Below are 26,567 nucleotides of genomic sequence, written 5' to 3' on the forward strand. Positions count from 1 at the left end.
TAAATACACGTGCTACGTGTGCATTTGATGTTAAAGCGTTTTCGCAAAGTAATAACATTCAGTTTAGCGTATATAGCATCTCATCCAGGGTTAAACCCGAGTCACTTTCCCACTCTGGTGTTGTTGCTACCGGAGACTCATATTTATCAAGTGTTTCTCCGTTGGTTGTGTGGAACCCATTTAGAAATTCGAGACTCAAATCGTTCAGCCATCAAATGCAAAGGAAGAGGAGTTTCCCTAGAGGCCATACAGGCCCTTATAGCTTACCTCAGTCAGATACAGGAAGTGCGATCTGCCTGAGAGAGCAAATTTATCTTTTATATTGGAGATGAAGGGTGGAGTAGAGTCACTAAACAGGTCGGCCAATGGACATATACCTCCAGAGAGATTATGGATATGGGTGTCCACTAGACAGGAGGTCAGCTTTGGGTCAGAGTGGAGTGGAGAGGTTCCATTTATAGCTCAAAAAACACCTGAGCATGGAGAACACAGAGCTGATACAATAATAATAATAATAATAATAATATTAGACCATTATATAATTCAGTATTGCATTCAGCATTTATGTTCTCTTTATTTGTCGGTCCAAATATCCCGAACGCATGGCGTTAGTGCAGCGCTGCAGCTCTGCGCTTCCGTTCAGTTTGATTTAGATAAATTCCGATCCAACGCAAAACGCATGTAGGTCTCTCATCTTGTACTTAGGTCCGTTCAGGACTGAACCGCTTTCGCACTGAAAGTGAACTGTACTAGACCTCACTTGGAATCGGACCGACACGACCACCGCACTCGGACGCTTCGGAAAGGTTGGCTGCGTCCCAAATCGCGCACTGGGTACAGTACGGTACGTACTGAAATACGTACGTGAAATCGAAACAGTACGTACTCATCAGTGCGCGTGTGTAGTACGAATACAATCCCGGATGTGCACACTACGTACATCCGCCATGTTGGCGTTGTCACGTGACCTTCGACGTCATCGTGAATACAAAAATCTTTGAAGGGATCACCGGATTAAAACGACCGCGCTAACGGCAAACTGCACATCAGGAAGGTGAACTGAATTAGTGATGTAATGTGGGCGGGGTTAACACGCCGAGGTAAATTCGTTACCGTTAGCTTTACGGGAACTAATTTAGGCATGATGGAGGTCACAAAAAAGGTTTCAAACGCTGTGACGACTGCTTTCTCGTTTAAACCTTCAGCAAGTTGACAGTTTATTCGGGTATTGTTGATAACAAGTCCTGTTTAACCAAGGTTTAATACTTAAAAAGAGCCGACGCGCTGTCTTCCGCCATTTTTAGTTATTCTGAGCTTGTCCGCACCAGTCCCGTTGCATTATGGGGATTTGTGACTTGCAGTACGCCATCCGGGTATCTCTCACCTACCGAGAATTCGGACGTACTACCCCTCTACCTACTGTGCTAGTACGGCGTTTCGGACGCGGCCGTCGTTGTCTTCCACACCCGAGTGCGATCGCTGTGTTCTCACCTGCACAAAGGATCATATCATCAACGGATCAAATCATAAACGGACTAAAGACACCTCCGAAAAAAAAAAAAGCCCCGGCAGTCACGCCACTGCATATTCAACTGCGTGAGTTCTAGATGTTTCCCCTGTAACGCAGTTTTCCTGTAATTAAAATGCAGACGTCGTGACGATAAACGAAGTAACAAACTGCACACTCTGACATTTAATGCTTTGTGCCAGTTAGCACAGCTCTTTGATGTCGAGCTGCAGAGAAACGTACCCCCTTAATAAGGTAAGATATTAAAGTGCACATGTGTGAAGAGTGTTCACAAGTGTCTGAGAGCAGTGGGCGAGCTCAGAGGCAGAAAGGAATTTGATTACATTGCGTTCACCTATCCAAACAAACCCCATCTTGTGAACATTGTGCATCCAAGCGCACAAGCAGCTCCAGAGCACACACAGCCAATCTTACACCATTTAAGTGTATATTGGGGGGGGGGGGCGACAATCTGCCCTATTGAACGGCTTTGTCCCCTTAGGCCAAACCGAAATGGTAATGTGCAGCACATTTCCAACGAGCCGAGGTCTCCTTTATATTTCTGTGGAGAAAGTAAGGGGAGACGCAGCAACCAGCACAGGTTTCAGGATCTCATAAACCTGTGAGGAGAATCGGCGGAGCAGATAAATTCGCAACGCCACAGTGCAATTAAAACCCGATTCGATTTGAGCGCACACCGTCCATCTGTCAACGGGAAACAAAAGCTGAGGAGATGCATTATTAGCGACTCCCCGCTCGCGCTCGTTTGCTTGTGGAGTAACGCACACACTGGAAGTGGCACATGCTAAAGGGCCTGAGCTGAGCTGTTCAGTCAGGGCAAAATCTTCTTGAACAGATTGCAAAACTCTGCTGCAATCCAGCGACAAAGTGTACTTCCTTAGCATAGGGTTAGCGGTCATGAAATAAACAGGGGGACTGATTTACAGAAGTCATAGGTTTTCACACAGATCAGCGTTTAGTCCAAAAGCAAAGAGAGATGCGTGTGAGAGCAGTAGCTGTGTTACACATTTCTGGGTCACATAGTACCACATGCAGTGTGAGCTGGAGAAGACCTGTCAGCCCAAAGGCATGGATTTTGGCACTTTCATGTCACTTAGTTATATATATATATATATATGTATTTTATATATTTTTTTAATGCTAAAGGTTAAAGGAGATTATAAGGATTTTTATACTGTAGTGCTATAATGAAATAGTAATGGTTGAGCAAAACCAGTTTAACAGTGATATTTATAATGAGTCTTTATTAATCACGTGTACATTACAGCACAGTGAAATTCTTTTCTTCGCATACACCAGCATGTCAGGAAGTTGGGGTCAGAGCGCAGGGTCAGACATGATACAGCGCCCCCTGGAGCAGAGACGGTTAAGGGCCTTGCTCAAGAACCCAACAGTGGCAGCTTGGCAGTGCTGGGGCTCGAGCCTCTGATAGAAAATGTAATGGGTTAAGCCTTCTTTGTAAACCTTGTTGGTCTGAAAACAAGATTAGTTTAGGCATTTCATAGCAGGCTCGCTTATATATCAATCATTATGCCAGCTCTAAGATATTGGCTTACTTACTTTTATATTTATGGATATTGAATGAAGACATACACAACATTTCACTAAGTTTACCACACACACACACACACACACACACACACACACACACAATATTTCCAGAGTCATGACTCTGGTGTCATCATCCCATAAGAGTATTCAAAGCTATAATTAATTATTAGATCTTTGCAGCCATGATTTCTGCAGCTGTGCATGCTTGACTGAATCACTGTAGTGTTCTTGGTTCTATTAAGATCCAAATGTCTCACATAATCCTATTTGTCCACTTCAGAATCTGGCAGATAAAGATCCTTATTATGTGCGAGGAGGTTCAAGGGAGCGCATCTCAGCGCTTTCAGCCTAAAAAATGCTATCGACTTCAAAAGGTGGAAGAGGACATCAATTTAAAATCAGAAATGTATCTGGGATCTCGACGCGCCTTAAACTACAATACATCTCCACTGATTAAAATACATCAAAGCCTCGTCATTTGTTCCTCTGAGCAATAAGGGTAGATTTTAATTGCAAAATGTTAAACCTCACAATTAAAGGCTTTGTGCTACTTAAAGCTAGCTCAAACAGACACCAAAGGACAGGCATACAAATGAGATGCAGGGAAACACAGCATGCACGAGCGGAGGGAATTAAACGGTGGCTTTAAAAGCTCGCTGCAAAATGATAATGCTTCAGATTCATCACCGTGTGTCGTGATAGTATTATGGAAAAATCAGCCAACAGATTGCACTTTCATGAGCTCCTGTCCTCCCCCGACTGAAGGAGATTCTTTAAACAGAGAAAGGGAAACGGTGAAGTAGAAGGAGACATCAACCTAGTGTGCTCGCCATTAATAAAATAAATAAATAAATAAATAAATAAATAAATAGACGCTGAACATTTTGTAGCTACACAGCTCCAAAACTGGAAACATCCTGCCAACGCAAACAGGTAGTCAATTTAGAGTCGACGGATGAGATAAAAGACTACTGACTTGGTACTCTGTTGCTGCAATTAGATTAGCTCGCACTACAGAGAGCCTCGGCAGCCAAACACCAATACACAAGAGCTTTACAAGAAGCCCACTGGATATGAAAAACAACTACTGCAACTGCTCGTAAAGCGGGACGGGAGCAAAAAAGCCCTTCGACTTTCTCACCAGTCGTTCAGCACTACCATCAGACACGGCCAGATGAATCTAATATCAGATATAAAAGCTTCCAATGTTTTGTTTTGTTTTTTTTCCTGCCGAACACAAACAGTAGCTCAACGATTCTGAACTGAGCAGTGGGGCGCAAGAGTTGTATCATAAAAACGTCAGTCTAGGAGTAGTATTATTGAAGACGTCCAGAAAGGTTCAAAGAACAACGACACAGTGCTTCGCTAGTCGTTGTTTTGGTTGTTTGAGTAATCCGAGCTGGTATACGTGGGCTCGCACTTTTATGGACTAACACTTTTATGGTCTTTCGATGGATTAAAAGACTTGCTGTTAAGGTGGACTGTTTTACAAAGGGACAGACGACCGAAACATAAATACACGAGTGTAGGGTTTTTGGTTTGACCGACTTTTCTGTTTAGCGTGTTTGCGTTTCGCATTCGAAACAACAACGGGACGAAGTTCGGCGAGCGTTACGGATATGAAACGCTGAACCGGGGCGGCTGTGGATCAGGTGGTAGAGCGGGTTGTGCACTAATCGTAGGGTTGGAGGTTCGATTCCCGGCCCACGTGACTCCACGTACCGAAGTGTCCTCGGGCGAGACAGTGAACCCCGAGTTGCTCCAGATGGCGAGTTAGCGCCTTGCATGGCAGCTCTGCTACCACTGGTGTGTGAGTGTGTGTGTGAGTGTGTGTGTGAACGGGTGAATGAGACACAGTGTAAAGCGCTTTGGATACAAGCGCTATATAAGAGCACCATTTACCACAAAAGACAAAAATTCAAACTCACGGATACTGCCTGCATGTGTGTCTAAGAGTTCTCCCCCACATCATGCTTATTATACACGGTGGCTCAGCGGTTAAAGGCTCTGGGTGACTGATCAGAAGGTCAGGAGTTCAAGCCCCAGCACTGCCAAGCTACCACAGTTGGGCCCTTGAGCAAGGCCCTTAACCCTCAATCGCTCAGTTGTATAAATGAGATAAACGTAAGTCGCTCTGGATAAGGGCGTCTGCCAAATGCCATAAAATGTAGATGTAAAAATGGATCACGTGATATGATGCTTCGCTCAACCCTAACGCTTTCATATTGTTACATGTTCGATTTGAACTCTGACATCTAATATCACGCCCCACCGTCGCTAATTCCTGTACCCGCTAAAAACACCTAACTAACACCGAGAGCCGCATTAATGGATGCGTTAAAACAGTCACCGAGGGCACCTAACAGACCCAAACCCCCCCCACCCCCCCACCCCCGCTGCCTCGGCGATGAAATTTAGATCTGTTTGTCAGAAGTGCAATTCTCATGTCCCGTAAGAGTATTAATGAAAAACACTTTCGTTGCTAACCGATCCAGGGCTGGACGAGAGCAAGGCAGGGAAGGAAGCCAGCAGTGGGACGTCATGCGGGTGACGAGAACGTGTGACCTCTCATTTTATTCTTTAATAAAGTCGCACCCAGGTGGCCTCCAGGCCTTACAGTTGTCTGGGGCTCTTGAGCACTAAACAGTAGTCTACTCGACACTCCTCCCCCTTCTTCCCCTTTCCGTCTACACAAACACACTCGCATTGTTTCGGTACACAAGTCTGTTATGGAGATGAAGCCCCTCCTCGATCTCTGCTGGCGAAACCTGTTCCATTGCCTCACCGATCGACTTTCAGACCTCTCTTTCTAACGGCCATTGTGCAACGACTCATGTGAAGAAACTCTTTGAGCTAGGAGCAGCGACATGCGATCTCTGCCGTGGCTGTCAGATCGCTCTGTGGTTACAGGTTTTGAGAAACTCGAGGCCAGATGACTCGCTGCCCCGTTAGCCGAGCGCACAAGACGTGACGCAACGTTCGCCTGTTTGGCAACATTGTTACGATTTTACAATCAAAACTCAAAGCGAAACAATTTGTTCAAATAAAAATGTGCTTTTTCGGGGGGGGGGTTTTTGTTGTTTGTTGTTTTTGTCATTTGCAAAGCGTAGCAACAATTAGCTTAAATCTGTTCAGTTGACAGACTGGAGCTAAACTTGCCCCAGGCGGGTCATTTTTCAACTTGATACACTGATCCAAATACAAACACAGAGTGAGGCCCGAGACTCCGTTGTGCAAATGATCTGGGTGTAATACTTTCATAACTTCCTGCACAAAAGGAACCCTGTGGCAAGTCTCTCAACAGGCAGGCTGGTCAGAAAAACACTCGGGTTATCGGAATTTCTCTAGGCCATTTCTTTAATTAGCTTTCATAATTCGAGTCGTGATAATGTCACAGGATTGACGAACGGAGTCTTGAAAGGACGGTGGAAAGTTAAATAAAGTCCCCCTTTTTTTTTTTTCTTTTCGGAGTCGGCGATCGTCAGAAAATAAACATCTTTTACTGACAGATGAAAAGATTCTTCTGACTGTGTGCTGAAGCAGAAAGCACACAAAAACCAACACACCCACACACCTGTCAAATCGTACCCATTATCAGAGAAAGCAACTGCTATTTACTAACTAGACTTTTTTTTTTCTTCTTCTTCTTCTTCTTTTTTTTAAAAAAAAAAAAAAAAAAAAAAATTACAAAAACGATGATGCGTACTTTAACAGTTCTCTCCTTTTGATTCGGATCTCTTATATCTCCCTCATTTGCCGGAGCAGCTTTCATCATGAGATAAAAGCCGTACTCCAATCGTAATAATTATCGCACTAGGATGCTGGGAAGATGTAACGTGGCTTGCCACCAACTTTTCTGACACATACCTAGTTCTCCGGTGGGTAGCAGGTGCTGAGTGAGGATGTCTACTGAGAGACTTTCTAACTGACAGCTGGCGGGAGGAGACACAAACAGCTGCAGCTGAGCATTGGTGGAGGAAAAAAAAAAAAAAAAAAACAAGTGAGGGAAAGAGTGAGAGAAAAGAGAATACAAACAGCTCCAATACCCCCAGGGTTGTCAACACCGATCCCCCCCAACCCGCAACGCTTTTAACCAGGCAAACAGAGGAAAAACTGTTGCCGTCACCAAACTCCCAGTACTTCTGGTGCAGCCGGCAGAGGAATGCAGACGAAAGACAAGACAGTTTAGCGTAATAAAATCAAATGTATGTTGCGGTGTTTATCACAGTGACACTCGTCGTAACAGTAAAGAGCAGAGCCGTGCCGTTCATAATCAAGACGCGGTCTACTAAGGAATGGAAAGATGACGGTTCTTCTATTTCACGTGTAGCTTGCATGCACCAAAATACATCATGAGATTAGCTTTAGTGTTTTGTTTGGCTCTGCCAAGGTTACTGGCGGCTCATTCCAAATTTCCTGAGGGGGAATTGTGTGAAAAATGACTCTGTGTAGATAAATCATTCGGCCCCGATCGACAGCGAAATCAGCGGCGGAGACAAAAGACGCTGACGAGGGGCGAACGACGGAGAGCGTGAGATATGGAGATCACAGAAGGTGTTTCTGATAGGCAGCGCAGGTGGGCCTTGACAAGTTAACCGAGCGCCGGAGTCGTACACGGAGTAACAGACGTGAATTTCACAGGCCGGACGTGCCGCGGTAGGTGAACGGATGGAGGAAATCGAGGACATGTGGGAACGCGGGCTCGGCCCGGGCGGGAAAGAGCAAAGACGTAGAGACGGACCGCATCGAAGTCGTGGTCATATACAAAGCAGTCGCAGATGAATAAGTAACATATCATTTTTACGGCCCGCGCTCGCCAGCCATTAATGGGGCCATATGAGCACAACCTTGAGATGAAATGCCTGCCATGTTTAATCATATTCTGTAATAAATTGCCTTTAACAATTGAAATGAAATGGATGCGCAGTGCACTCAGTTAATTGTGGACGCATGTTGTAGAGATACAGAGATGCGAACCGCCGCTCGGGTCAGTACATTTCCCTAATGGAGAATCAGAGACACGCTTAGGTGTCGGCCAGTCGTTCTTCACGGATATAAATCTGCTCTGTAAAAAAGGCCTGGATCAGAGAAGTTCTTCAAGATCCTTCTGATCTAAACAGCCATTCTTCAATATAACTGCAGCAGCAGAAGAGGGTGGGTTTAGAGGTTGTGCTCCCATTGCCAAAACAAAAGCAGGAAACCCCACATATATTTGTTCCTTCTTTCTCTCTCTCTCTTTCTCTCTCTCTATCTATCTCCGGAGGGCCCACTCTCTTTCCCTTTCTCTCTCTCTCATTCTCTCTCTCTTTCTCTCTCTCGGTAGGGCTCTCTCTCACTCTCTCTCTCTCTCTCTCTCTCTCAGTAGGGCTCTCTCTTTCACACTCTCTCTTTCTCTCTCTCTCACTCTCTCTCTCTTTCTCTCTCAGTAGGGCTCTCTCTCTCTCTCTCTCTCTCTCTCTCTCTCGCTCTCTCTCAGTAGGGCTCTCTCTCTCTCTCTCTCTCCCAGTAGGTCTCTCTCTCTCTCGCTCTCAGGAGGGCCCACTCTCTTTCCCTTTCTCTCTCTCTCACTCTCTCTCTCTTTCTCTCTCTCTCAGGAGGGCTCACTCTCTTTCTCTTTATCTCCTTCTCTCTCTCTCTCTTTCTCTCTCTCGGTAGGGCTCTCTCTCTCACTCTTTCTCTCGGTAGGTCTCTCTCTCTCTCTCTTTCTCGGTAGGGCTCTCTCTCTCGGTAGGGCTCGCTCTCTCTCTCTCTCGGTAGGGCTCTCTCTCTCTCTCTCGGTAGGGCTCTCTCTCTCTTGGTAGGAGTCTCTCTCTCTCTCTCTCTCTCTCTCTCTCGGTAGGGCTCTCTCTCTCTTGGTAGGAGTCTCTCTCTCTCTCTCTCTCTCTCTCTCTCGGTAGGGCTCTCTCTCTCTTGGTAGGAGTCTCTCTCTCTCTTGGTAGGAGTCTCTCTCTCTCTCTCTCTCTCTCTCTCTCTCTCTCTCGGTAGGACTCTCTCTCTCTCTCTCTCTCTCTCTCTCTTGGTAGGACTCTCTCTCTCTCTCTCTCTCTCTCTCTCTCTCTCTCTCGGTAGGGCTCTCTCTCTCTCTCTCTCTCTCTCTCTCTCTCTCTCTTGGTAGGACTCTCTCTCTCTCTCTCTCTTGGTAGGACTCTCTCTCTCTCTCTCTCTCTCTCTTGGTAGGGCTCTCTCTCTCTCTCTCTCTCTCTCTCTCTCTTGGTAGGGCTCTCTCTCTCTCTCTCTCTCTCTCTCTCTCTCTTGGTAGGGCTCTCTCTCTCTCTCTCTCTCTCTCCGTCTCGGTAGGGCTCTCTCTCTCTCTCTCTCTCTCTCTCTCTTGGTAGGGCTCTCTCTCTCTCTCTCTCTCTCTCCGTCTCGGTAGGGCTCTCTCTCTCTCTCTCTCTCTCTCTCTCTTGGTAGGGCTCTCTCTCTCTCTCTCTCTCTCTCTCTCTCTCTCTCTTGGTAGGGCTCTCTCTCTCTCTCTCTCTCTCTTGGTAGGACTCTCTCTCTCTCTCTCTCTCTCTCTGTCTCGGTAGGACTCTCTCTCTCTCTCTCTCTCTCTCTCTCCGTAGGACTCTGTCTCTCTCTCTCTCTCTCTCTCGCTCTCTCTCGGTAGGGCTCTCTCTCTCTCTCGCTCTCTCTCGGTAGGACTCTGTCTCTCTCTCTCTCTCTCTCGCTCTCTCTCGGTAGGGCTCTCTCCTTACCTTCAGCAAATAGTGCCTGAAGCTGGCAGCCACCTGCAATGTATTTTCTTTCTCCCCTCGACATTAAAGTCCTTCACAGAAATCAAAATTTAATAAATCACCCCCGAGCCTGACAGAGTTTATCTCCTGGGGTCTGCTCTGACTTGGGAGGAGCCAGTGGACGGACAAAGCCACAGACGATAAGATGTGAAATTAACTAGAGTCACAAGTTAGACGCGAATTCTTCACCCAGAAGCCTTTTTTCTTTTCCACTTGCACAAACCGGCCCACTCCTTTCGGCTCTACGGTCACCTAACCTCATTTGCATCCTCGCTGTCACCATATCGCTCCTGCGCAGATACTGTTATGTTCAAGAGCTTTCATTAAGACCTAAAGTTGACATCCTTTTCACCGGGATGTTGCGGTATAAATCACAGCCTTGGCGCCCGCACATCTTGATCAAAGATCTGGCGCTATCTTGCCATGTTTCCTTTCACACAGCAGACAGGTCGGACACCACTCATCACTTACGGTAGAAGAGAGTTATGTGCGTACAGTTTATCTTCCTCATGCCTCCATGTTATCTGCTCACAGCATGCTAAATAACTCCCATTATTTACATTGACAAGTGAACTATACAGAGCCAATTCAGACCGCAGATACCTGCTTTCACTGTGCTCGCACAATCCATGCCTAAGAGTACTCATATTACAATATTACTTATCGCATCGCACTCATCCACTCTCATTAGTACTACTTTTGTACAGCCATGTTTGAAACGTGCGTGATAAAGAAGCATATAAAGTTGCGAATAAAGACTTAAAGACTTCTGAGTGACGGCAGCGGTGACCCGTGTGTATGTTTGAACAGCTTAATAAGCTCTTAGCCCCCGTGTCTTTTATTAATAACACCCCGAGTGAGCGGTGGGAACGGGTTGACCCGGGGTCTGCGCCTAATCTTTCCTGATTCGGCCCGCTCCGCCGGCCGCTCTCGCTATCTGCTTCTCCTGCTGATGTCTTCCTGCTGCGCCAGCGCTGTCAGCACACTGGCCTTTCTGTGGCTCGGACGCTATCTCTGTCTGGGGTGTGCTGAAAGAGCCTGTCATACCCTGACATTCCTATTGGCTTGACCCTGACCCTACACCTTTTAATTATCCTGCCTTAAATCTCCTCCCATTGCAATATGCATCAAAGCAGGCTGAAAGTATATTCGTGTAATTCTCGCCTCAGAGTCACGTGAAACAGTACTGCACTATCTGGGGCTTTGAGAATAGCAAATGACACAGTTTCTTTATCAAGAACAAATGCTATAATGTTCTCTGTGTTCGAGAGCTCTTTTTAACGGACAAAGGAGAAACACAAACGCTCTGGCGCTCGAACGATAACGACGGCGCGGCAGATATAAATATAGTGTATTGTTCACCTCGGGTTCCTGATTTCCTCCAATTAAACATCCCTGTGACTAATAGCACCACGGAGGCCTGTTTGATCCGCGTAATCAGATCTGCAGAACGGCTATTGTCTCACATTCCTATTCTGACATTTGAAAGGTCAAGAGTGAGAGGACATATGATCACTGCGAACCCCCTTCGCGCCGTTTTTTTTTTTTTTTTGTACAACCCTTAATCTTCCTTCGCAGGATTGGTAACACATAACAGTTCATCTCCGGCTGAACGGCGAGAGCGGAAGTTATATCGGCGTTTGAGGAAACTGCCGGATTTCTTTACTCCGCTATAAAGGTAAATCTCGGAGAACTCGAGTTTAGAGAAAATGAGAAACGGTATTGTGTGCGTGCGCTGGCCACAGACAAGTGGCAGTTTATGTCAAATAAAAAGCTTTCATGCCCACGCTTTAGTTCTAGTAACAATGTCAAATGTTCTGGTTTCAAAAATCTTTATTTCTGACTGAACTATTCCACTTCATTTTGACATATTTTTACAGATCCAGCATCTACCGACTGCCACGATGGTGTAAAATACTTCGACGGTGTGCAAACTGACAATTACGAAACAGGGAAATAAACGTGACGTACACCTGTGTAGCTACACACTGTACGTACAAGTAATTATACATGCTCCATTTGTCAATCACTCACAGATGTTATGATTATTATGACTAGTCAGTCATCTAACAGAAAATATATCACTTACTGAACAAGACAGAGATTATATATATATACATATATATATATATATATATATATATATATATATATATATATATATATATATATAATCCCCTAATTCCTCCATCTGGGGATTAATAGCGTATTAATTTATCTTTTATATATGTATACAGTACTGTGCGAAAGTGTTAGGCACCCTGTTTTTTTGGGTATTTTTTTTGTTTTTTTACAAACTTTGTATAAACGTTGTTATAGATTTGATAGATTTGATAGATTTGATAGATTTTAAGTACAAACTTTGTTAGAGATTTTTATGCTATGACGTCTACACTATCGAGTCAGTACAAAAACTCATTTTAGATTTCCAAACAGTAGTTTTCCAGCACACAAAAAGAACAATGTTTGTATGTGAGTAAAGAAAGCAGTATATTAAGTGGTAAGAGAGACTTTTCAGATAAAAAAAACACAATGACGGACTGCAAAAAATAAGACAGACAAAATCTCCAGAAGAACCGAGTCTGGTTCTGCAAGACGCTCGATAACACTCACACCTCATTTCCCTATAAATAAAACTGCACTAATTCTACCTCAGACTCCTATTTTTTTTCTTTCTTTTTTTTTTTTTTTTTTTAAAGCAAAAGGTTGTAACACCGAATATTGACTTTATTTAATTTACTACTGTTTACTGCTCTTTACGGTATTTTTTATATATTTTTTTTAAAATGTACAAACATTTGATTTCATTATTTTTGAAGGTATCTTTGCTCTACAGCATTTCTTTGGATGTGCCTAAACTTTTGCACAGGACTGTATATAAACACATGATGAAAAAAATGACAAAACACATCATATAAATATACATGCTTTATATATTTATATATTTATATAATATAATTAACGTAAACCATTTTTTTATGTAAACTATTTTTATTATATTTAATAGTATACATATTGGACCCTACAACAGTTTATAAATAAATAAATAAATAAATAAATAAATAAACCTTGGTCTTTGATAAATTATTCACAGCTAAGGAAAAACTGCAGAAGTGGAGGCCGTAAGTGGGGGAAAAAAAATAAAAATATGGATAATATTCCATTATTTTAATACCTTTTAACTGGTGATGATCTACTTCCTTTAAACGTGATACGCAAATGATATATAACGTACAATTACTTGTGAACAGTTCACAACGTGCCACGGATCACTAAACACCCGAGATATGCTAGTAAGGGTTCAATTCCCCGTCTAGAAAAAACCCCACAACTGACACAGAAAATCATATTTCTTTCCCAGTAGCTATAACACCTTCTTTCTTTTTTTTTTCTTGTCAGGGTAGTGCTTCAAAGAACTCCGTCGACAGCACTGTTATCTGTGTAAAACACAATGTCTGACATAATACACAAAGCCTGGCATTCACTTCCTGCCTCTCTCTGTGACAGTGCTCTCCTTTAAATACATCTTATTTCTTTTAACTGCAACCTTGGGAGAGCGGCAGCGCTCTAAAGCACCAACACTTAACACCTTGTAGTCGGAGGAAACGTTTCTGATCTGCTCGTGTCATTTAATCATCCTGATTCTAGCGAGCTGTGCAGAAACAATTTTGCAGGATATTAACTTCCAACTAAACCCTGCTTGTGTCATTTGTGGTTCCACTCAACCGGTGGTCCCACGGGGAACGCACCCTCCTTACAGCTGTAATGAGGTTCACGACGCAGAATAAAGCCGGTTAATAGAAAGGTAAGATACATTTAAATAAATAAATAAATAAATAAATAAATAACACGCACATATGCGTGAATCGGGAAAAACCAGCCGTTTAAAGTGTCGCTGAAAACCTACTTGGATTAGTAGTCAGAGCTAGCTGTTAGCTTTCTTCTAGCTGCTTGTGGTGTGGAAATCTAGCTGAATAGTTAATATGCCATCTCACCTCCAAGACAAGTGCAGACTTCAGTGTTTCCCTTCGGGGAGGCACTTTGTCAAATAGCACAGGAAATAACTTTGGAGAGAAAATTGAATGTGAGGGCTTTAAAGGGACGTGCTATCCACGGGGATGTCTCACAATTAGGCTAATACTAAATTATCTGAGGTAAAAACACATAAGTAAACAGTAAACCAACACTTTCAGAGCTTAAAAATAAATAAATAAATAAAAGCTCAGTGCCTCTTGGCGAGAGCCTCCATATGGTCTGCAGAATACAAAGGAAGGCGATGCCACCCCATGAAAACCATTTCTGTTCCATTGCAAAAAAAAAAAAAACTAGGTCATCCTCTCATAATTGTCAATCATGCAATAAATCTCTCTGTGCCACAAATGAATACTGCACTGGGAATGAAACAAAGCGTATTGGCATGCGATGTCAGCTCGACTTAATTCATTCTCCTTTTCAGAAAAGCCTATTCACATGTGAAGTTTATGGATGTCACAGTGTCTGCTCTGGAGAAACAGAGGGATAATACATATAGACAGATGTATTGTGCTGGAAAACTTTTATCAGCATAATGCTTGGGAGCCTGTATAGAGCACAAAGCCTGCACTGGATCATGACATAACAGGACAAATTTCGGAGCAGAATACATTAACTGGTACGATGGCAGTTAGCAAAGGTGACTGTCATAGACCTGATGCTAAGCGTTTAAACAGTTTTACGAGTCGCCGTGTGTGTTTATATATATATACAGTATCTCACAAAAGTGAGTACACCCCTCACGTTTGTGTAAATATTTGATGATATCTTGTCATGTGGCAGCACTGAAGAAATGACACTTTGCTACAATGTAAAGTAGTGAGTGTACAGCTTGTGTAACAGTGTAAATTTGCCGTCCCCTCAAAATAACTCAACACACAGACGTTAATGTCTAAACCGCTGGCAACAAAAGTGAGTACACCCCTAAGTGAAAATGTCCAAATTGGGCCCAAAGTGTCAATATTTTGTGTGGCCACCATTATTTTCCAGCGCTGCCTTAACCCTCTTGGGCATGGAGTTCACCAGAGCTTCACAGGTTCCACTGGAGTCCTCTTCCACTCCTCCATGACCACATCACGGAGCTGGTGGATGTTAGAGACCTTGTGCTGCTCCACTTTCCGTTTGAGGATGCCCCACAGATGCTCGATAGGGTTTAGGTCTGGAGACATGCTTGGCCAGTCCATCACCTTCACCCTCAGCTTCTTTAGCAAGGCAGTGGTGGTCTTGGAGGTGTGTTTGGGGTCGTTATCATGCTGGAATACATGCTGGGATCATGGTCTGTTTCAGTATGTCACAGTACATGTACATTTTGGGTCCAATTTGGACATTTTCACTTAGGGGTGTACTCACTTTTGTGAGATACTATATATATATATACATATATGGATATACGCCTGTCTTCGAAACGAACAAATGGGAGTCTAATATCTTTTGTAGAGGCAAATAAAACCGATGCGTGATCGAAACCTGATGGCTTGATTAAAACTGGGCTTATCTTCAAGAAAAACCCCAGCTGGGAAACACGAGACAGTGAGCCGCTAGACCTGCGTAAGAGTCTACGCCGTGGTCCCGACAAACAAAGGCTATAAAAGCAGGCGACGTGTGTGTGCCGTGGCCGCCGCTGCCTCGTCTTCCGCATCCCCCAGCCAGGTGTCATCGGGTTTACACATATCTGATGGGACAGAAAGGGGGCGCGGTGGTCCACTTCCAGCAGACGAATTCGGTGTCATGTCTCTCCGGAGCAAACTGTCAGTCTTTACGGGGAGAGTAATAATAGCCGGGCACTACGGCTCACCGTGGCAGGGGCGATATTTTTTAAAAGAAGCCTCAGCGAGACAGTGACATTCGAGTCTGGCGGAGAGAAACTCAAGCCAAGCATCGTTGAGAGAAAAAAAAAAAACACACACACACACTGGAGTTATTATAATGGCTCTCTCTTTCTCTCGCGCGGGGCTCGGCGAGCGCGCAACGTGAGCGCCTCTGGATCAGGTCTAAAGGAAAAGACAGTGGCTTTTGTTTGATACGGAAATACAGTGTCTACTTCTAACGCGAATTTGAGCAGGGCGGAGGGAGTGGACTGGATAGCGTGTAAATGGGATTTTCAGTTTATTACAAAGATTTTCTATGTGCCTTTGTATATAGTCAGAAAATATTTTTTTCCAGGGATGTCTCCCTTCCCTCCCTTTCACAGTCAGTCAAGCTATACGTGACACTGATATATGCCGGCCTTCTGCGGGCGCCGCGTTGCGAAAACATAGCAGGGTTACTCTGTCCGACTACAAGGTTGCAGAACGACAAGAATAAATGTCTATTTGTCCCCAAAAAAAAAAAAACGCTCTAATTGTTGGGGAAACTCAATCCAAAGCAGTCACAGTTCATTCTCAAGTAATGGAGGACTGTCCGAAAGTCAGTTAACACGTTTACATGGACAGCATTAATCTAATTATTAACCTTACTCTGATTAAGATAATAGTGTGATTAAGGTGTGTACATGTCTGTGTAATAGACGTCCATAATGCGACTAAAACAGGAATACTCCACACGTCTTAATTAGATTATTGATTACTTCGATTATGAGCTTAATCAGATTAAGGTCAGTAAAAATTGCTGTTTACATGGTAGTTTCTTAATCAGAGTATGGTCTTAATCGGATTAAGAGCGGATTATTGTTGTCCATGTAAACGCGGCTAGCGAGGATAGAGAACGGAGAAAAACACACTAGCGGCATCAAAGCTACAGCCAGACGCTTAGTGTTTTTATCTAATAAACAGCCGTTTGGGTTTCACATTGAAAGCGTCTTGCTCAAGAAGCAAAGCGCATATCTAACAAGTCCTGCACGCACCATATGGGATCCTTAGTGGCAATAAAAAAATAAAAAAAAACAATATTTGTGTTTTGTTATGATTATTATGATTCAATTTGGGCAAATTGACTTTACACGCTGCTGCGTGGTCTGTGAGGAGTTCAGCTCCTGGGCGAGGGGCCTGGAGTCTCACGTTTTTGTCAGAAGGCCTGTCTGAGAGCAGATGCTTTGAACGGTGATAGAATTCCATTCCGGTCTCAAGTGTCATTAGCTGCGAGCCATTCGCTTTGCCAGGTAAAGATTAGATAACAATCACAACTTTATGAGATGCTCCTGGAGGTGTTTGTACCGGGCCGAGCAGCGCTGATAGAAATGTTACTCCTGTGTCATTTCCCTTTTAACTTCGCCTTCGGATTATGAAACCAAGTGGAAATCATTCCCTCGCTTTGACAGCTTTCAGTGCACTTGAGAAAGAGAGAGACCAAACTGTAAATCAACTGGAACGAGGACATTTCGAACAACTACGCTGTCGGGTTAACTTTACAGAAACGAGCCTAAAAAAAATAATAAATAAATAAATAAATAAATCACGTGCATCCATCCCATAATAAGAGCCACCGGTATTTTTATTTATTTTATTTTTGTTTTCAAAAGGTTTCAAAAGGGTGCTTTAGAGCCACATATTTTGTGCTTTGAGGAGGGCTTGAAAGTGAATTCGGTGAGCACTTATTCCTTTTGTCCTCAGCAAGCACTCCAGAGCCTGTTGTTTTTCTTTAATGGAGTCATGGTGCTCTCATTGCCCTGTAAAGTGGAGCTTGTTCTGACCTAAATGAAAACAGCCTGCAGAGCTAAATAATCACCTGTCCTCCAGCCTGGCACTACCAAAGCTGCTGACGCTGTTTACCGCACCGAGGCACTACCATATCCTTCATGCTCAAACCCCCAACACAAACCTCACGAATATCCATCAAGGAGTTCCGTCCTACGCAAAACAGCGGCATCGACAAGCTCCGTCATGGCTATACTGTGACTGTAGAGCCGTCTTACAACTTAGAAATGTTTCCATACTGCAAAATGGATCTGAGAGCCTTAAAAAAAAAAAAAAAACAAGTTGGAAGAAATTTCCAGAATCCCATTTGAGACTGATTCCCACAAGTATTCTTCTTTTTTTCCTTTTCTTTCCCCCCCCCCCCCCCTCCTGTCATCTCCAATGTGAAAATGAGCTAGGGAAAATTAACTCCTGATACAGCTACGCTGAATTAGACAGTGAAGAAGAAGAAGGAAAAAAAAAAAGCACTTTTTAAGGATTCCAGCCTTGTCATTTTCAATTTTCTGCTCTTTGGACATGCGTGTATTCAGATTCAAGAACATCTACTCGGCATATCAATCCTAATTAGACAATCTGGGTCCGCGAAGGATAGGAGCGGAGTTATTTGCATAATTTAATCATAAATACTCAGCGATACATATTTCCAAATGCATTTGTACAATTATCTTTTCATCCTTGGGGCAAAAGTATTAATATGATTAGGCAATAATTCTTAAAAAAGAGCAAGGAAAATAGGAACGCGGCAAGTGCACCCTCTTTTTAAACTCCAGCTTTGGGCTATATGAAAAATTAATTAATTTCGGGGGGGGAAAATCAATTTCTCGACGTGACCACATTAGACGGAGCGGGGCTACAGCCTAGCATCTCCGTCCAATCAAGAAATCTCATCTGCTCCCTCTAACTTCTGTCAGTTGTGTTTAACATCGCTGTACAAGCACCAGTGATCTGCGCCTTGCTCCCTAAATACGGTGTAATGTGGACGAGCTGCCGGCTAAAGACATGCCAGACCCTACGGTGTCTCTCTCGTTAACACTCACACTGTCTCACACACACACACACACACACACACACAGGCCCAAATTCATGGCTTTCTCCACAGCCAATCTGTCACAGGTGCTGCTGCACTATTCCAATTTCCTAACTATGCCTTCTCCCGACTGCTTTAATCTTTCCATCATTTAAAATAAAAAAGTCGCCAAAATGTCTGCCCTTTAATCCTCTCGGCATCACCTTATGACATCCGTTATAAAAACAGGACGAGGTACACCCTACATATGCGCATTAATAAATAAGTGCACTGTCAGAAACACAATTGTCTTCCTGTACTAAGCTCTGATCCTCCAGCAGAGACATGCAAATCTAATCAGCTCCAACTGCTTCACTTGATAACCAAAAAAAACGATGGCCTTTAGAGCCTCTTACATGAAAAGGGACTATAAATAGCTACAGTAGCAACGTCCTATCAGCTATATTTATTCAAGAGCTTTAACTAAAAGAACAACTTCGGTACAAATCCACAAATATTCCGAATTAAACGAAGAACAGATAATAAACACACACACACACACACACACACACACGGCAGTCGTGACTATAACGACGTTTCGATTTCCGATCGACTTTTTTTTTAAAAAAACGATGCGACGTTCCGGCGTTTTCTAACGACGTCGTCTTGCAACGTGCAGCAAATGCACAATTAATTTAGACACTAATCCTATCCAACAGCGGCGCTCTACCGACTCGTAGCAACAAAGATAAAAAGCCGGCTGTTTATCCTCTTCCTCTCCGACCCATCAGCACAACGTGAACTCAGGGCCAGAGCAGAGAAATGCATATTTGATTTGTAAGAAAGTGCTTGAATGAATTTGTGATTTTAACAAGCCTTTTAACATGCACATCATTCCCCCCCCCCCCCCACACACACACACACACACTCACACACTCACACACCACCACCTCCGCCTTCAAACTCTTTCATCCTAATCAGACATCTGTCTCTCTGTTTTTTTTTTTTGTGTGTGTGTTTTTTTTTTAAGTTATTATCACCCTGGCTCCCTCTTGGATGTGGTTGCTGGGTGACGGGTATCTTAGCACCCACTCTGACTGGGAATGATTTGAATCCGATCCAAAGATTTCCCATGAGTACCTGTAAACACATCTGTGCCCTGCCGAAAACAAATATATCAGAAGAGCACTGCAGAGAGAGAGAGAGAGAGAGAGAGAGAGAGAGAGAGAAAGTGCGATAAGATCTGCCACCACTGGTGAAGACGTAACCCCCGAGCGCTAGACAAAATAATCCCACTTTCCTGTAAATGGGACAGTTTGTATCGTAACACAAACAAAACACAAGCCTCGTTTTTTTTTTTTTTAATGCCCTGCCCTAATGACTGGGCATGTAAATATAAGTAAGTAAATCTTTATTGTCCCTAGAAAGGGCAAATTTGTAATTTTTTTGACATTTATATTGCTTCGAATTATGAAGCTATTATAAGGGGGGGAGGCGGGGGAGGCGTGGGGGGGGGGGGGTGTGAATACCATTTAAATAAAAATCCATGAAATTGTACGGCTGAGAAAAATAGCCGACATCCCAAAGGCCTCCTGTCGTCTGGAGGTGCGTGTTTAACCTTCAGAGGTAGACAATGATTGTCAATTAACTGCTGCATTGCTGTGCATGTACAGCTTGCCTGCAGTGAGGGAGCAGCACTGTTGTGATGTTTCAATAACCCTGTAAGTTCACATGCTCGTGGGAATGAAGAGTGCCTGCGCTGTCCCACACACAAAATGAAAAGGAAAACAAGTGGCTGAAGTATTGCTTCTCGTGAGGCACCGCCGTAGCTCCCGTGAAAGCGAGAGATTATGGGCCCTCTATCTGCTCGGCACTGGAAGGGGAGCATTAATCTGGGTCGAGGCTCTGTGTGAAGGTGTAGCATAGAGAGAGAGAGAGAGAGAGAGAGAGAGAGAGAGAGAGAAGGAGAGAGGGGAGCGTGTGCTCCTGCAAAGCGAGAGCGCAGATCATCTGCCGCTGCCGTACGGCACATGTACTAAACTAGAGCAGCCAAAGATAAACAGCTATCATTTAGCAACAAAACAAAAACCAAAATAAAAACCAAACATGAGCATTTTATCATCATAACAGTGTAGGAATTAATGCATGGAGATCTTCACGTTCTGTGGAAATCTATCAGGGGCTCTGAGTATACACTACCTACAAAGAAATCTCCACGAGCTCCACTAGGTCAGTCTAAAAGACGAGGTTTTCGTTCCGTGGTTTGGCGTACAGCTCCAGATACTCCAGAAACATCGGCAATACTTTCCCGCAGCATCAAAACTCAAGTGACCCACGAATACTTGAATTAGGAGCTAAAGTGCAAACCTTTCTGCTTAAAGTGCCAAACATACACACACAGATTCAATCAGCAGTGTAACCAAGAGCTGCTCCTCCTGCGCCATCTGTTTGTGTTCCATCTACACAGGATATCTTTGTCCATACAAATGATGTAATTCTCCAAATGGGAAGCAGCCATGGCGGATATGATTGATTTCAGCATAACACCGGCAGTACCAGGTGCTTTCAGAGACCATTACAGGCCTCTCCGTGCAGCAGTAATAGGCGAGCACTTTAGCGTCATTAAAGCAATATGTAGCACTGCATTATCCTTTAACCCCATCACTGGCCACTCTCAGTGCCAACCTCAGAGTTCAAATCACACACTATATCACTGTGTGACCAGCGAAGGTCTGCGTGGACGAGGAGCGAGGCCTCGCAGCTTTACGTTCCAGCTTTCACAAACTGAATCATCGTCACTGTGGTCAAACGACCCAAAAATGAAGGCATGATGTATGGTGAAAAGCACTCATTTAGGCTTCTTTTGTTTTATATATAAAATATATGTTTCTTTTGTTTTATATATAAAATATATGTTTCATATTTAGGAAAAACTGTAATTAAAAATATATAAAAACATGACATGGGACAAGGAATAACATGGCCAGTATATAAGAGACCAGTATTCTCAAAAAATAGATTTGGGGTTTTTGTTGTGTGTATATACGGCAATAATGACATATTATTAATATAATATATTAATCAATTAATCATACTAACAATAACAAAGATAAAACATGTGACCCTTTTCATTAAATAACATTTGTCTTATTATAAATTAAACTATTATTATTATTATTATTATTATTATTATTATTATTATGTTTGTTATTTACAATTAGACAAAAGTTATTTACGGAGAAAATGTTGCACCCACTTAACAGTAATCTATGTTTCCACTACTTAAAATTAGCTGGAGACAGTGAATCTTTCCTCAGTATTGACAGTATGCACTTACTGACCACAAGCACTTTTTATTCTGACTGGAGTAGAAAGAAAGAAAGAAAGAAAGAAAGAAAGAAAGAAAGAAAGAAACACTATAAATAACTGAATGTACCAGGGGGTCACATACAGTGCACGAGATTTAATAACCGTTAGTATCCATTTACTATCCTTTTTTTTTTTACATGATCAAACATATTAAGAGAGCATTATTGGTCATGTGTTATACATTAAATAAAAGTAATTTAATAAATTTCACTTATACAATATCTGTAAGTGTTCATTTGTTGAAAAAAATATTTCATGCTGGCAATCGGGTCTGTTTATACAGCGGTGTGTCAACACACCCGGGCTTTACTCAGGTTAAAGATATTATCACAACTCTTCCCGTTCATTCATTAGACTATCGTGATCATTTCTTTGCTAGTTTGTTGTAAATGCAGCGCTGATATTTAACTGCAAAATTCCGAGAATGAGTTTTCATATTCTAAACTTCATTATTATTATTAAATATTAGCAGCAGCATGCACAGCAAAAAAAAAAAGAAAGAAAGAAAGAAAGAAAGAAAGCTAGTGTTATTTACACAGTGCTTATTTATGAAGGTCCAGCTGGACGCGGATGATGAGTGTAAAAGTTCATCTCAAACACGCTGCTGTTTAGCTGTGTACTTTGTGTCAGTGCTGTATAAACGTTAATCCAAGACAATGATGTTTAGCTGGGTTTCTTGTGCCAGTGGTTTATACATTAATCTAATACACTGTTTAGCTGTGTACTTTGTGTAAGCCGTGTAAATGTAAACGATGGTAAGCTGTATACTTGTGTGTATACGTGTCAGTGGTGTAGAAGTTAATGTAACAGCTGTGTACTTGGTGTCAGTGGTGTAGAAGTTAATGTAACAGCTGTATACTTGGTGTCAGTGGTGTAAATGTTAATGTAACAGCTGTATACTTGGTGTCAGTGGTGTAAATGTTAATGTAACAGCTGTATACTTGGTGTCAGTGGTGTAAATGTTAATGTAACAGCTGTGTACTTGGTGTCAGTGGTGTAAATGTTAATGTAACAGCTGTGTACTTGGTGTCAGTGGTGTAAATGTTAATGTAACAGCTGTATACTTGGTGTCAGTGGTGTAAATGTTAATGTAACAGCTGTATACTTGGTGTCAGTGGTGTAAATGTTAATGTAACAGCTGTATACTTGGTGTCAGTGGTGTAAATGTTAATGTAACAGCTGTGTACTTGGTGTCAGTGGTGTAAATGTTAAAGTAACAGCTGTGTACTTGGTGTCAGTGGTGTAAATGTTAAAGTAACAGCTGTATACTTGGTGTCAGTGATGTAAATGTTAAAGTAACAGCTGTGTACTTGGTGTCAGTGGTGTAAATGTTAATGTAACAGCTGTGTACTTGGTGTCAGTGGTGTAAATGTTAAAGTAACAGCTGTATACTTGGTGTCAGTGATGTAAATGTTAAAGTAACAGCTGTGTACTTGGTGTCAGTGGTGTAAATGTTAAAGTAACAGCTGTATACTTGGTGTCAGTGGTGTAAATGTTAATGTAACAGCTGTGTACTTGGTGTCAGTGGTGTAAATGTTAATGTAACAGCTGTGTACTTAGTGTCAGTGGTCTAAATGTTAAAGTAACAGCTGTGTACTTGGTATCAGTGGTGTAAATGTTAAAGTAACAGCTGTGTACTTGGTGTCAGTGGTGTAAATGTTAAAGTAACAGCTGTATACTTGGTGTCAGTGGTGTAAATGTTAAAGTAACAGCTGTATACTTGGTGTCAGTGATGTAAATGTTAAAGTAACAGCTGTATACTTGGTGTCAGTGGTGTAAATGTTAATGTAACAGCTGTATACTTGGTGTCAGTGGTGTAAATGTTAAAGTAACAGCTGTATACTTGGTGTCAGTGGTGTAGAAGTTAAAGTAACAGCTGTATACTTGGTGTCAGTGGTGTAGAAGTTAATGTAACAGCTGTGTACTTGGTGTCAGTGGTATAAATGTTAAAGTAACAGCTGTATACTTGGTGTCAGTGGTGTAAATGTTAATGTAACAGCTGTGTACTTGGTGTCAGTGGTGTAGAAGTTAAAGTAACAGCTGTATACTTGGTGTCAGTGGTGTAGAAGTTAAAGTAACAGCTGTATAGTTGGTGTCAGTGGTGTAGAAGTTAATGTAACAGCTGTATAGTTGGTGTCAGTGGTGTAAATGTTAATGTAACAGCTGTATAGTTGGTGTCAGTGGTGTAGAAGTTAATGTAACAGCTGTATACTTGGTGTCAGTGGTGTAGAAGTTAATGTAACAGCTGTATAGTTGGTGTCAGTGGTGTAGAAGTTAATGTAACAGCTGTATAGTTGGTGTCAGTGGTGTAGAAGTTAATGTAACAGCTGTATACTTGGTGTCAGTGGTGTAGAAGTTAATGTAACAGCTGTATAGTTGGTGTCAGTGGTGTAAATGTTAAAGTAACAGCTGTATACTTGGTGTCAGTGGTGTAGAAGTTGAGCACGGCAGTAACGGCTCCGCTACGTCATCATCTCGGCTGAACTCGCGAGCTCGGAGTCGGTTCTCTGCAGCTCCGCGCTTCTTTCCCATTTAACAACTACGCGAGAAGTTGGAGCTGTTTGCGCGCGAAGCTGCATGAAGAATCGGCTCTCCTCCGAGCTCGCAGCGCAACTGTGCGCGAGGGCTGGCGCTCGGCGCTTACCTGGCATTGGTGCAGTCGTTGTAGAGCGTCTCGAAGTCTTTGCGGGAGATGAGCTTGCAGCGGTTCACGCCGGGCTGGATGGCACCGAGGCCGCGCAGCACGCGCACCTGCTCCACGTTGCACACCACGGGCGTGATCTCGAGCCGCTTCAGCTTGGTGTAGACGGTGTGCAGCCCACCGACCAGGTGCTTCAGGAACAAATCGAAGGCCTGCGGCAGGCAGATGAGCTCCCGTCCGTCCACGGTAAACGAGGCCACCTGCGCGCCCCTCAGCTCTACCATCTTGCACTCGTTATTCTGCGGGGTGTTCTCCACGGGCGACGGGGTCGAGTACACGGGCTTGGAGCCGAGCGGAGTCGAAGTGACAGCGATCGGCATAACCGGGCTTCCTGCCGCCGTTCTCAGCTCCGAGCGGAACGGGTTCGCGGCGGCCGGAGCCACCGACGGACACGGAGACGAAGTAGCCGACGGTGATGAAGTGTTCACCGAGGAGGAGGAGGAGGATGAGATGGGAGACGGCTGGACCAGAGAGGAAGGGGGGATCAAAGCAGCCGGCACGGCCATGGTCAGCTCGAGCACGCGTTAAAGTTCAAAAAGTGGGCAAAAATTTTAAAAAACAAAAAACAAAAAAAAAAAAAAAAAAAAAACCCCAAAGAAAGAAAAAAACAAAAAAGTAACGCGCGAGTTGGTTCGAAGGAGAAATCCACAGCAGCGCGCGCTCCAGCAAGAAAAGTTCCACCAAAAAAAAAAAAAGGCACGAGAAAAAGCGTGTGTTGTGATGAATTAGGCTGTGCACGCCGGGACGACCATTTGGAGATTGGAAGAGAGAGAGAGAGAGAGCCCGAGAAAGAGAGACAGGAAGAAAATGAGCCGAAAAGTGCAGCTCGCTCTCTGGGATGAGTTGTTGTTGTCACAAGGTCCAAAGAGGGAGGAGCTAGTGGACACTGTCGGCCTCTGAAGCACGCGCGCACCGTCTGCGTTCGAAAGCGCGCAGTAACGCGTTAATGAACTCATTTCCCGCAATGAACGCAATTCCCCGCAATGGAGTTAGCAGAGATTTTCACACTATTTACTACTGAGTGCAAGTGGAAAGCGATGCTAAACACACACTTTACACTCTCCCTCACTTCATTTCTTCATTCACACACACCTCTTTGATGTATTTATTATTATTATTATTATTATTATTATTATTATTTCTAGGATGAGTTTGATTATCGCCAGGGTGTCAAAATGCCCCACTTTGCCATGCAGATTCACTACACTGCTCTGAATCAGTGGTCCTCTATAGGCTTTTGACAACCGAATAACAACAACCAATGAAATAAGCCTATACTGTAGGACCTGAAGGGGACAAAGTGAACTGCTGTAAATGTGAAAATCCGAAAAATGAAAATTTTCCTCAAATGAATAAAAGCCAAAACAACACGTTTACCTCCTGTGCATACGCACATGCTGCACCCCGGGCTCATACATATATTTAGGATATGCAACATACTGTATACTGTAAGTGGAAGCTCAGTGGTCTTTGTCAATATGAAAACAAATATCTGCTTTTAGACTCTGACACATACCCTTTCTTCTTATTTGTCCTCCCACCTGTGCGCACACACCTGCCATGCGGACAATCCCCCAGGCGTGGGAAGGGGTTTCGTGTGTCGTTTCACGGTGTGAGGTTGGTGGTTTCAAGGAGACGTTTGCGAACTGAATCTGATCTGAGCAGCACAAAGGCCATGTACACACACACGCACACACACACACACATCAAAATGAACTCCGAGAAACCTCTGACCTTTCTCCATTTCGCTAAAACAATATATACCAACTAGCTTTTACTCTAGTCTGAGAGACTCCACTATATTATCCCAAAACATTTTTTTCCTACATTGTACTGTACCACACACGAGAGAGAGAGAGAGAGAGAGAGAGAGAGAGAGAGAGTTGCGTATTAAAGTATGTGTCTCTGTCTTTTTACCTTCTGCAGTGTAATAAATGACAATACTGTCTGAGAGAGCAATCTACTCTCTTACTCCTTATCGCCGTACGCATTTAGACAATACACTTTGAAACCT

The 26,567-nt window shown here is 43.3% G+C and overlaps 1 protein-coding gene across 3 annotated transcripts in view; it reads right to left on the reverse strand.

Annotated features, from left to right (window-relative positions):
* Positions 1–26,363, reverse strand: part of dachd (dachshund d) — a 121,906-nt gene extending 95,543 nt beyond the window's left edge. Inside the window, exon 1 of one of the 3 annotated variants that reach the window (XM_053627733.1) lies at positions 24,497–26,363. In XM_053627733.1, the coding sequence (XP_053483708.1) occupies positions 24,497–25,059 (563 nt within the window). In that variant the 5' untranslated portion in view covers positions 25,060–26,363. The remainder of the gene's footprint in view (positions 1–24,496) is intronic. The other 2 variants (XM_053627732.1, XM_053627734.1) reach the window with 2 other exon arrangements.
* Positions 26,364–26,567: the final 204 nt, after the last annotated feature.

The sequence above is a fragment of the Ictalurus furcatus genome, chromosome 6 (assembly GCF_023375685.1).
Source record: "Ictalurus furcatus strain D&B chromosome 6, Billie_1.0, whole genome shotgun sequence".
NCBI classification, from domain to species: Eukaryota; Metazoa; Chordata; class Actinopteri; order Siluriformes; family Ictaluridae; genus Ictalurus; species Ictalurus furcatus.